Genomic DNA, 13,001 nt, shown 5'->3' with positions numbered 1-13,001 from the left:
TCAACTAAAAGATACATTGATATTCATATATAACTCTTAAGATTATCTAGTTCAGGGGGAGCTATGTGACAGAAATAAGTTTATATGGTTATCTAACTCAGGGGAAGATTATACATCTCAGGGGGAGAAAATAGTTCTTAAACCTGCATCATTTCACCTTACATTCTTTATAACTTTTTTATTATGACAAAAAGAGGGAGAAATAATAGATTTTGATGAATAAGTTGATGAATAAAATAAGTTGCTTGATTGAACATATAAAAGGGGATGAAATATACTTGCTTAATTATTATAACCTCATAAAATTGTTCCATCAAAATACATGGTTTTTGTCATCATCAAAAAGGGGGAGATTGTTAGAACAAGATTGAGAATCTATATTCAGAATCTGGTTTTGATGATAACAAGCATATATTTTGTTAGTAACAATTTTACTACTAATGCTTTCATTAAGTGTGCCGATATTATGCTATAAGCCTTATAGGACAGCATCAGAAAGAAACTCAGACAAGCTTCAAGGAATTAAACAGAAATATCAGATACATGAAGAACTCATTACAACAAGAAGATCACATGTGTAAATGATCAGAAGTTCTGTACAAAGAGCAAGAATTCAACAATCAGTAACAGAAGATCATAAGTCATTTTAGAAACAAAGGCTTGACATTACAAAGAATATTAAGCTTCCTCAAAAGTACAAGCAACATCAACATTCACAGCAAAAAAAGTTTTGACTCTGTATTCAGAAGCTTCGAAGAACAATATAAATTGCTCCAATTAAATCGCATGCAATTTATCACGTTACTCAATGCAAAGACAAAATTATGACATTTATTGTTGTCTACATTTTGACAAAAGGTAGGAAAACATGCTACCAAGAGAAACTGTCTTGAAAGAAGAAAAACAAGGAGAACACGCTACCAAAAGATAAGATTCGCCTTTTAAATATGTGTGTCATCATTCAGCCTACGGCAAGCATTAAATGCTATCTTCAAATATGGTTCAACGGAAATATTTCAATGGTAGTAACAGACTTCTATAAAAAGAACAAATCTATGATAGAAGAAATATGGAAAAGAGAGGGAAACAGCGTGAGCAAGAAAATAAGCATAAGATTAATTAAGCTGCTCCAACAGAGGCAACACACACAAAGTGTGTGATAAAACTATTATGTTGAAATACATATCATAACCCAATGAAAAGAAAATCAAAAAGAGTGAAAAATAAAATCCTGCATGTTTTGCAGAATGCTCCAATGGAGTTATAAGAAATTCTCAAATACTTGATCGAACCATACACTTCTCATGTTGTATGACAAAGAAACTGAATACACTGAGTTGCTGCTCGACAGTGTTTCATGTTTACTTATGATCATCAATGTGTCATCAGCCATTACAAGCTCAATGATCAGTATTCAAGAAGAAGAAGATGAAGATCAATAAACAAGAAGCAATTCATACAAGAGCTGCTGCTCTTAATCTGCTTACTGAAGAAGAAAAAGATCTCATCCAGAAGTTGAAGAAATGAAGACTACAAGAATATTTTTTATGGACCCCTATTTTCAGCATAGATAGTTAATTGATACATTTTACTGTGAAGACCATAACTGGAACTACGGGATGCCATTTTGCGCTTTCTAATATGCATTGGAAAGCTAAGAGAAAGAACTACAATTTTTGTGTTGAAGACAAAAGTTGATTCGGAGTGCAAAAGACTCGAATAAATTGTTTTAGTTTCAGATTTTAGAAAATAACTTGATTTGGGCCGGTTTTAATGTTTTTCGACCCGGTTAGGATCAGAACTAGAATTCCTTGTTTCCTTTAAGCTAAGTCTGTCGTGGTACTATTGACGCTCTCCTATCTATTACTCACAAATTTTACTTTAGGCAGCTGAAACTTATGAGAACTAATCGCTTTTGTTGATCTGATGTATTCAGGTTCCAATACCACTTTGAGATTAATATAACTTTACGATCTAATTTCTATTCCTTTCAATTTTGTTATGTGTTTATCGGTTACTTAATCGGGTTTGTCATAGAATAGTTTTGTTTGGTTCGATTAATTTTATTTTCCCTAATTTTGATTGCTTGTTACCTTATGCTTAATCTGTTATTCGCTTTATTCTTAATCAATTGCTTAATTCGGCAAACAGAAACATAATTCTTATAATATTATTGCACTTCTTATTTGATATTGTGATCGAACAAGAATAGGATCCGCTTAGGGCAGTGAAGTTATAATAATTAATGATAGGTAGGAACTGAATTAGCATATTAGCTTTTTATTCGTAATTGTAATCACATCCTGTTAATTATTTTCTTAATCGAAATCGAACACCCCCCAATTATTTCAATCGTTGGTTACAATAATAAAGAGTCCTCATAATAAGATACTCGAGTGTCGCTTCCTTTTTACTAGGTTTTGTTTAAAAACTCGTTTTTGACCCGTGTGCGACAGTGGACCAACATACATTGTTTTTTAGCCCATTGAAGGCTTTGAACTGGTCTTGTCAACTTTATTATCTATGTGAAATTCCTTTTTCTGTAGTTTCCATAAGAGTGACTAATACAAGTACAATAATGGCAAAACTCTGAAACTTTCCCATATTTAATCTCCACGGAAAAAAAAAAGCAAAGTTAATTCTTTCCACAATAATCTTGTAACTAAATTCCTTAATCATATCTAAATCCACAAGCACTCTCACATTGACCAAAATCTCTCTCAAAATAAGTCTTATTAGAAGTAGAGTCTATGCATATTGGTGTCTCTATACTTCTAGTTATTGCAAAAATGATTTTTGGTTGTCAATACTCTTGAGACAACCCATGAATTTTGATATAGACCTGAGCAAATGTTTGTTTAAGTGTTGAAGGTACAAAGTCCCTTGTCCAAAGAAATAGCTTCAAAACCTTAGGTTGATAGGTTCCAAGCATTGTCGCATGATTTCATTGATGAGAACAGGAGGAGGAATAATGTTATGACAACATAGAGTTTTCTTTAAAGCTCATTTTCCGCATGTTGAAGAATTTTAAGTGAAAGTTTCATATTTAATTAATGTTATATTTAGATTATACAAAATTTTAAAAAATATTAATTAAAATATTTTTGTTGAAAAATTGACAATATTTATTAAAATATTCTTATTAATAATAATTAATTAATTAAAAAACAAGTGAAATTAAATTGAATAAATACAAAACATTATTAAAAAAATGAGTTTTTTTGCTAACTCGTAAATATACATTTTAAGAATGAGTTTAATGGATATGCACCGAAAATAATTGTATACTGTCATCCAATTAAAAATTAATAATCTGATATATTATTTTTTAAATTAAAATGTGATGTAACTGAATACATGGTCGTAATTGGTTCACCGTATAAAATTAATTTACACTACCGCTTTTCTCTTTAAGAATTTCAAATAAAAATCTTCAAAAAACTAAAATATCTCAATTTACAATCTACCTAAATTTTCATAAAAAGGCCCCCTCCGTTTCTTTTTATAAGACACACTTGATTTTTCTAGATTCATTAATTAATTAATGTATTTGGTTTTAAATACTTACTAGTTACATTAATTATTTAATTAATCTAAAAATGTGAAGTGTGTCTAATAAAAAAAAAAGACTGAAAGTAGTATTTCTTTAATTTTGTTTTAAAGTATCTTGAAACAGTAATTTATATTTTCCATAAAAGAAATACTGTAAATAATGTACTGATATTTCAAAGTCAAAATTATATGAAAAAAAAAGAAGTAATATATGAAGCAGTCTAGATACAATGAACGAACGCTGGAAACGCGAGAATAGAAATGACACAGATGTAAGGTTTCAACATGCCAGGAACGAAAAGAAAGGTAAAGTTACCTTCTTCATTTGGAATGTGACTATAGTTAATGCTTACACTTTAATGTTAAATCAACATTAAAGTGTAAAAAATCAGAAGAAAACCACCCAGTCTCTTTCATTCCAAGGAAGAAAGTTTGTTGGCTAAATAAAATAAAAATAAAATAAAAACACCCATTAATATTTGTCACAAGAAAACCAACAAAAATAAAATAAAAAATCAGAAAATTGTTAATATACTAAAAAGTACTACTTCGTAATTATATATGTGGGACAAGCTGTTGTTTTGGCGTGTTTGCAACTACCATTCTCTTTCATTTCAAGGAAGAAAGTTTGTTGGCTAAATAATTAAACCTTACTACCTTAGATTTAGATTTAAAATTTTATAATTAAAAAACTAACTATTCGATTATTATGTCTTTTGGGGTTGAATGTAAACAGAACAAAAAAAGTTTCTAATATGAATCGTATTCATATGCCGTCACGTGACAGTGCCGCTGAAGTCACGTGACTTTTATAGTTACACCTCATCCTAATATATAACATAATAACATGAACCTTATTAAATTAGTATTATTTTTAGATTTTTAGATTTCTAGATTGTTTCTCTCTCTTTCTCTTTCTCTCTCACTCTCAATCAAATTTCTCTTGAATCAAACACTGGCTAGGTTCATCTGCAGTTTTTGTAAGCAAAGGAGTTCAATTGTCAGTTATTGATTTAATTTATTTTTTTAGGTTTATGATTTTTGATGTATTTCTAATTTTTAAACCTATTTTTTGAAGGCATGAAATTCTGTGTAGTTTCAGAAGAAACTGAAGAGTGAGAATTGTGGTGTTGGAATTGGAATAGGAATTGTGGAACGACGACGTATGATGGGAACAATGGAGAGATTACTGTCGGCTCTGGAAAATGAGAATCGAGGAGGAGAATCAGTGTTGGGGTCAATCAAAATAGCGGTTTTGCCGATAGTTAAAGTTTTCACTATGTGTTTTTTAGGTCTTCTTATGGCTTCTAAGTATGTTAATATCTTGCCTGCTTCTGGAAGAAGGCTTTTGAATGGGGTATGTATATCTATATGTGTATCTATTTATGTCTCTGTGTACTGTTCTTGTTTATGTTCTATGTGTTTATTTATAACTAAATTAATGAAATTCACTTTTGATTTTTGCAGCTGGTTTTTTCATTGTTGCTACCTTGTTTGATATTCTCTCAGTTAGGGCAAGCTGTTACTTTACAGAAGATGCTTGACTGGTATGGGATAGTACTCAACTCATTCGCAACTTTAGATTTTCCTTTTTTTTTTCAATAATTATAATGATTATGATTTGATTCATATGTAGTGTTGTCGTTAATATGTTTTACTCGGTCAATCAATCATATCTGACATTTAGAGCCGTCTTTGAGGGTGTGCAAGGCGGCCTTGAACATAGGGTCTCACACTTTTTCATAATTTAGATATGGTAAATACACATATTCCGCGGTTAATTTATGGTTAAATATGGCCCTTTAAAAAAAATTCACGAAACTAACTTCAACTTCTTACACTGGTTCTCTCAAAAGTTTGTTATACAACAAATTTTTAAACTATAGTTGTGAACTGGGATGTTTTACGGAGAATTGAGATCAAATGCTGTGAATGTGATAACTGATAATGTGGAGAATTGCGGTTAAATAGAGCTAATGAGGCACAATTGAGGTTCCATTGCTATTGCGTAGGCATAAAAAAACCTTAATGCTGCAGGAAGCAGTATAATAATGTTTATTGAACTTTTCAGAAATTGTATCCAGACAATATGTAGGCACCAATTGATTGATATTTCGTTCTTTTGCAGGTGGTTTATTCCAATGAATGTTGTCTTGAGTTCAATTTCAGGCTCGGTAATTGGTTTTATAGTTGCCTCAATTGTTCGTCCACCATACCCTTTCTTCAAGTTCACCATTATCCATATTGGAATCGGTAATGCGATCATACTTGATTTTCTTTTATTTGATACTTGAACTTTGTCACCTTTATATGAAGAGAATGAATTAATGAATGTAACATGATATGAGATTGACTTAACGCAATTGAAATTGGTGTTCCGTCATGTGTTGTTTTACCCAGTCTTGAATCATGTCATTGCAATTTTTTTACAGGGAATATTGGGAATGTGCCTCTTGTCCTGATTGGTGCTTTATGTCGTGACCCAAATAATCCCTTCGGAGATTCTCTTAAATGTAGCACAGATGGAACTGCCTATATTTCATTCGGCCAATGGGTAAGTTCTAGATATCTTGTAGACCATGACATCATGTTTTAGTTGATGATATCATGTGCCTTGACTTATAATTTGTTGACTATTCGAGCAATTTTTAGTTTATAACTTCTTTATTTCAGGGTCTTTGTTATAATTTAGACTAGTTTGTATGTTTATATTGTTTTAGAAATCTTTCTCCCATTGAAACAAAAAGGTAGTACTAATTGGGAGCTTTTAATTCTCACTTGTCTTAGGTTGGTGCTATCATCCTGTACACTTACGTATTCAATATGTTGGCACCTCCTCCAGAGGGGACTTTTGACATCGATCATGAAAGGCTTCCCCTAAAGAACAGTACTCCAAAGAGTGACGGTCCACCGGAAGAAGCACCATTGATTGCTCAGGAGGAGGAGGAGGAAAATAATTTAGCAGGTTCAAGCAATTCAGGGAAGTCAAAGGTGTGATTTACAGTTTATTCAGCTTCATGTTAATTTCATAATTATGTTCTCAAATTTCAATGGAAATGTATTTAAGTTTCCTTCTCATTTCCTTCAAGTCCAACTTCCAAAATATCTGGGTAGGGGATGGTTTGATTATCTCATGTATCTAACGCTTCTGACTTGTTTGTTGATGCAGATTAAACTTATATTAGCACTCATATACGACAAGTTGAAGCTTAAGCAAATTCTTCAACCCCCTATCATTGCATCAGTGAGTTTCTCCTTATTGAATCTGTACATGAATGTTAAAAGTAATGTTTGTGAACTAGTTTAGTAGATTAGCAGAGCTGGTTTTGATTTAATGTTTACACATGTTTTGCAGATTCTAGCCATGACACTTGGTGCAGTCCCATTTCTGAAGAAACTGATCCTTACGCCCGATGCTCCACTATTCTTCTTCACCGACAGTTGCATGATTCTTGGGTATGCCTATTAAAAATTTCTTTTCGTTCTTCTATTGGTTTAAAAAAATATATCTTATCCTCCTTTCATTAAAAAAAAAATCTTCTCGTAAAACAAATATTTCGAGAAAAACACTCAATTTTGTTTATAAACCGATAAACTTCACAAGTATGTATTATGGAACTGAGCCTTAGTATCTTAGTTTTATAATACTGATAACAAATTATTTTCTATCATCCGAAGTCATCGTGTAATACTTATGAAGTTATTATAGGTGATAATATCTAAATGTTTTTTGGTGATCAGGGAGGCCATGATTCCTTGCATTCTGTTGGCCTTAGGAGGCAACCTTATCGACGGTAAGTTCATTTCATAGTATTCTCATTATCAAACAATGTTTCAAAATCTTTTGACTGAAACATTTAAATGAATCATGGTTGGTTTTTGGTCTTGGTTGCAGGACCTGGAAGTTCGAAACTTGGTTTTCGAACAACTGCTGCTATTGTTTTTGCGCGGTTAGTTTTAGTGCCTCCTGTTGGACTTGGAATTGTAATGTTGGCTGACAAGCTCGGCTTTCTTCCCCCCAATGATAAGATGTTTCGATTTGTTCTACTACTTCAGCATTCAATGCCAACATCTGTCCTTTCAGGTATATAGCACAACCATCTGTGTCCTAGTCTTAGTTCTTACTGGTAGTGAATACTGTTAAGGTCGATTTTAACATATAGTGTTTTACTTAATTCATATGTATAACAAATACTGTTAAGGTCGATTTTAACATATAGTGTTTTACTTGTTCACAGGTGCTGTTGCTAATTTAAGAGGGTGTGGAAGAGAGGCAGCTGCTGTTTTATTCTGGGTCCATATCTTTGCTGTAATATCAATGGCTGGATGGATTGTTCTATACCTTAGCATACTCTTCTGAGACTCTGCATATAAATAGATATCATGTTTATTATGCAATAATATTGTAGTTTAATACCATAAATTTTTTTCATTTGAAAGTTAGATTAGTGGAGAAAATCTTATATCTGATATAGTGTAACTTTATTTGTTGATCTTGAATTCTGTCTCTACTGATTGATGAATTCACCAGAGAACCTTTTCAAGAGGAGCTGGAAAAAATTAACGGAAGAAGCCCAAGTTCTACGTTGGTTAGAGATACAGTTTGAATAGGTCGTGTAAAGTTTAAGCAATTATTATTTTACGAACCGGTTTTTTAAGACTGAGTTTGATCCAAAAACCGAATATTTGTCGGGTCTATATTAGATTTGCTAGTTTGCTACTAGTACCCTCTACTATGGTTATTGATATGACCTAAAACCATCTTACTGAATTTGAGAAGGCTTTCTATCCAAAATAATCATTTTGTGGTCTCTCTTTGTCCCCAACCCCCGCCCCAAAACTGACCCACACCAAAGTGCTCATTCAAGGTGTTAGATAGCTTAGTTGCAATTATCATTTTACAAGATCATTTTGTTAAGACTTTTCATTTTAATTGAAATTTTGTAGATGTTTGTAGCAGAGCGGTCTTAAACTTTTGAGAGGTTCTATGTAAGAAGATGAAGTTATCTTCAATTGAGTTGTGAAATTTTTTAAAGAGTTTTATTTAGCTGTAAATTAACCGTATTCTACATATATGAAAGATGTTTTCTTTTAAAACAAGATCTAAATTTTATTTAAAAGAAACTTTTTAAGATATTTAAGCAGTGTTGTCAACAGATTGAAAAGAATATTTTAGTTTAAGTGTTCCAAATTGATTTGGAGGGCTATTCTCTAGCAATATAGGAGAACATATTCCTCAATTCAATTATTTGGATAGACAAGATGAAGCATCACTAGTTATCTTCACATGCAAGGCATGAGCAAGTCCACATGATTGTCACTCAATGTGATTCCCAATCTTTTAAAAAACAAAAAGACATTATGTGCGGTTAGAGAAAAACAAAGTTGTGACGAGTACACTTGTCGTTAGACTAAAAAGACTTCTATAGTTTATTGTGATCTAGAAGTTGAAATAAATAAAAACTATTGTAACTTGATGATGACGTGCACCTTGCGTAAATGAAATTTACTTGCAGCGTTGAGATTTGAGAATTTTTTTTTAAAATAACTGTATTTTTCAAAAAAATTACGTATATAACCAACTTATTAAGTTTAATATAGTAAAAAAAGCAAGTAAATCTATGTTGTTGGAGTAAAATATAGTAAATCATATGTAATCGTTCTCTTTGTTGAGGGAATATGTAATACGAATTGATAAACAAAGTTTGGTAGTTATGTCTTTCAAAATGGCCGAGTAATAGAGAAAAAATATTTTCATTTCCCACACGACTCATTTCATTTTCCAAAATTCTCATACTCACTTTTCTAAAAGAATTTTTCTAAATATCTTTTCACCAAAAAAAAAACTTTTAGAATGCTTGTTATATACACAATCATCCATATCAATTAAAAATATATTAGTTGGTTTGAATTGATTTGTGTATTCTTACTATAAAGTTCAAAACAAAAAAATTGTTGGGAAATGACCTCCATAATTTTTCTCCTCCGTGAATTAAAAAATAGACAGTAGCAGAAACGTGAAATAAAACTTTAAAGATGCAAGAAAATTTTAGCATGAAAAACCTTCTCAATATGATAAAGGAAAAACCACAGGACTCTTAGGCCTCTTAAACTTTTACTATAATGATAATGGGAATACAACAACTTCACCCTTAGGTGGAACTCACTATAGTGTATCTCTCAATTTACAAAAAATACTCTCACAGATTGGCTCACTTTTTCTCTCTTTAGCAAAGCTTTCTTTCTCTCTTGCTTCTTGTTGCTCTTCTCTTGTGTGTTGTGTTTTGAATGCTTTGTTAATGGTCTTATTTATAGAATAAGCAAGCCAAAGTATCTTACATGCATTAAGACATTTGTCTTTTGCCTTTCATGCACAACACCAAGTATTTTTTGTAAAACATGCACCATAACAAGTGTTCTTTGCAAAGCATGCCTCATAACAAGTGTTCTTTGTAAGACATGTACTACACCATATGTACATCATATACTTTGTTACTTGTCATCAGTTGCAACCTTCCATATTGTCAAATGTATGTTGGTCATGTGTGTAGCAACCTGCCTAAAAATTTCAGCTTTCGAGTCGCCACCTATTCTGAAGGGCGAATAGGAAACCCTACGCAGATAAGAGATTGAGGGTAAGTTATTATAATCAGGCTAAGGGAAGGTGTTAGGCACCCTCAGCCCTTTCCTAAAGGCTAATGTTCAAAGATTAGGGTTGCATGGCAGGGTTTGTAAAGAAATGTGGCAAACAAAATTATAATGACATGATTGAGATTTTGAAGAGGGGGACTCGCCTTGTTGCCAAGTGCCTACGTACCTCCTTAGGGAGGATCAGAGTCTACGTAGTTCGGGACGGGTTGTACGCCCCTTAGAATTGAATTTGATTAGATGTGTTTTTTAGAGGCTTTTTGGTCAGCCTATCGCAGTTTGGTTTGTTTTGTAAATTGAATGGAGTTTAGAATTATATTAGGGTTTGGGGCGTACAACCCTGATTTGGCACAATTAACCGCGATGATCAATAGGTTTGATCATCATAGTTAAAAGATTAAGGATTTGCATTGTTACCAATTCAAATCGATTAATTCGATTATCACTAATAACAACTTATTTGTATTTTACTTATTTATTAATTGGCGTTTTATATTGTTACCTCTCATAATCGGTTAACACGACTACAAATAATAACAAATTAAATTAACTAATAAGGCAAGATTAATCACCACAATCAATAAGATGATTGCAGCCATTTAATCGAATAGTTTGATTTTGTATTTATTTAAGTAATGTTTTAATTAAAATTATCATTGTCCATAACGATTAATCGATTTAATCGGCGCGAACAACAAGTTGGAACTTTAATATAAATATCACATAATAATTTATTTATAAAAATAATAATTATTATACAATATATATATTAAAAGATATTTTAATTAAACAAAATAGATAATAAAAATTAATTAAGAATATTAGGATTTAAATCCTCTGTGGCTAATTATGGTGCATGGTATAGGTCTTCAATCTAGGACGTTAGATCTAAAGGATTTATAATCCTATGGCTGGAACTGGGTGTGCACCATAGGCTACAGGATACACGCAACGTGGGATCAAGAAGTAACATTTGTTTTTGTAAAAATAATAGGGAGAAGGGGCCAGGGATCGAACCCTGGACCCCTGGGTTATACACAACGCGCGTTACCACTTCAACCAAAGTGGTCAGTTGTTTATTACACGCGCCCATTACATGATATTAGATCTAAGCACGCACGCATGGAAATTGGCGCGAGATTCAAACGCACCTATTACGCTATGACACGTTATCGTCTTCCTCGATCAGACCTGCAACAAACCTGCGTATTTAGCTACGAATTGGCTATGAACGCACTCGTAGCTAACTTACTTCCATAATAGCGAATAGCCCCTCTGTTCACATAAACATTTCGCAACCCCATGGTTACCCTCGTACCACCCACTCGAACTCAGTTATACCATCAATTAGCCCTAATTTAACTCCTGGCAGGAAACCCCAATTGAAAACCCTAAAACTCGAAAAACGGACTCTAATGGCCGATTATCCCAGAGCGCGTAACAAACCAATTAACTTTCCAGAAACGTGCACAACAAGCATATGAATGATAATGCATAAACAATTTAACATGAGAACATGTGAATTATGCCAATCGATCCAATGTTCAGAACGCCATACCTTGGTTAATTGGAGGTCGTTCTGGGGGTTTTGATGCTATGCAAGTATTCAAGCAGCTTCAGAATGATTCCACGAACGTGTAGCAATGCTTAAATCCTTCTGAAACACTACCAATCTTTGAAACCGAGTTTGAGTTTGGTGAAGATTTTTTTCTCATGCGTGCCTCTCTTTTTCTGCAGAATCTCCCACCCCTAGTCCACTGGCTTATGTTGTATACTTATAGGAGAATAGAATTAGGTCAAGAGAAGAATCAAAAAGCCTTTGAATCAAATCTTTCCATGTTTGAGAAATTGATTTGATTTCTTGAATTCTAAACTACTATATTTGGCCCAATTTGTATTAATTTCCTTCTCCAATCACTTATGCACGAAATTACATTATATTTGATTATCAATTCTGATTGGAAATCAAACAAAATATAATTTTAACAAAATATTTGATTTTTAGTCTTTATTAAATCATAAAAATGAAATAAAAATTATATTAATTCAAATATAATGCTAATTTTTGTGGCAAGTGATTTTTGGGCATGCTAATAGCTTGTGGACCAAGTTTGTATGAAAATACTATGGGCCCTCTTGCAAAGTTTCTCCCTTTGAACCCTCCTTTTTCACATTTGGTCCCTAAAATCACCTGACTTTGATCAAGCATATCTCCCTCAATATTTGAGCTATGAAGGAGTTCCAATACTTTTTGGAAACCTCAAGAGGTCCTCTACAAGCCACTTTGGAACATATTTTTCATTTGAAGCTTTTATCTTGATCATATTCTCTTTGGGAAAAACTGCTTTTGAAGGATGCCTAGAATTGACCTGTAATCTTTTGCTTTGTATCTTTTAAATGAAGCATTTCTAGCCTTGGCTTGTGAGACACAAAGTTATAGAAAATTCAATTTCCTTCAAAATAGGCTTTGAGTGGGGAATTTCTGATGTTCCATGTGAAAGTTATGCCCAGTCAAAGTTGGGTTGACTTTCTCCTAAGAAACCCTAATTTGAACCTTTTTTGCATTTGTTCATCTCTGAGTTTCTTTTAATGGAATCATGATCAATTTTTGACCAAATGATGGTTATGCATCCCTACACTTGATGTTTGATCAATGATCATAGTTTGAATCATGGTTTGAATCAGTTGACTGTGGATCTTGGGGATTGTTTGAGCAAAGCTTTGGCATTGAATCTTGAACCTTGAATCATTGTGAATGGAACATGGAGGGCAAATTTTGGGGTATGACAATGTGGAAATGG

At 32.6% G+C, this 13,001-nt stretch overlaps 1 protein-coding gene across 2 annotated transcripts; it reads left to right on the top strand.

Annotated features, from left to right (window-relative positions):
- Positions 1-4,381: 4,381 nt before the first annotated feature.
- On the top strand, positions 4,382-8,017 carry LOC131612044 (protein PIN-LIKES 6). 2 transcript variants are annotated; one of them, XM_058883864.1, is made up of 11 exons: positions 4,382-4,532; positions 4,631-4,909; positions 5,020-5,099; positions 5,681-5,805; positions 5,985-6,106; positions 6,340-6,543; positions 6,722-6,796; positions 6,908-7,008; positions 7,294-7,346; positions 7,448-7,636; positions 7,791-8,017. In XM_058883864.1, exons 2-11 carry the CDS (start codon positions 4,718-4,720, stop codon positions 7,910-7,912), a joined length of 1,263 nt encoding a protein of 420 aa, XP_058739847.1. In that variant the 5' UTR covers positions 4,382-4,532; positions 4,631-4,717; the 3' UTR covers positions 7,913-8,017. The 2 variants fall into 2 exon arrangements, with proteins under 2 accessions (XP_058739847.1, XP_058739845.1); XM_058883862.1 differs by having other exon boundaries at positions 4,408-4,552.
- The last annotated feature ends 4,984 nt before the right edge of the window (positions 8,018-13,001 follow it).

This window comes from Vicia villosa, linkage group LG6 (genome assembly GCF_029867415.1).
Source record: "Vicia villosa cultivar HV-30 ecotype Madison, WI linkage group LG6, Vvil1.0, whole genome shotgun sequence".
In the NCBI taxonomy this organism is placed as follows: Eukaryota; Viridiplantae; Streptophyta; class Magnoliopsida; order Fabales; family Fabaceae; genus Vicia; species Vicia villosa.
This window is presented reverse-complemented; position numbering and strand designations above follow the sequence as displayed.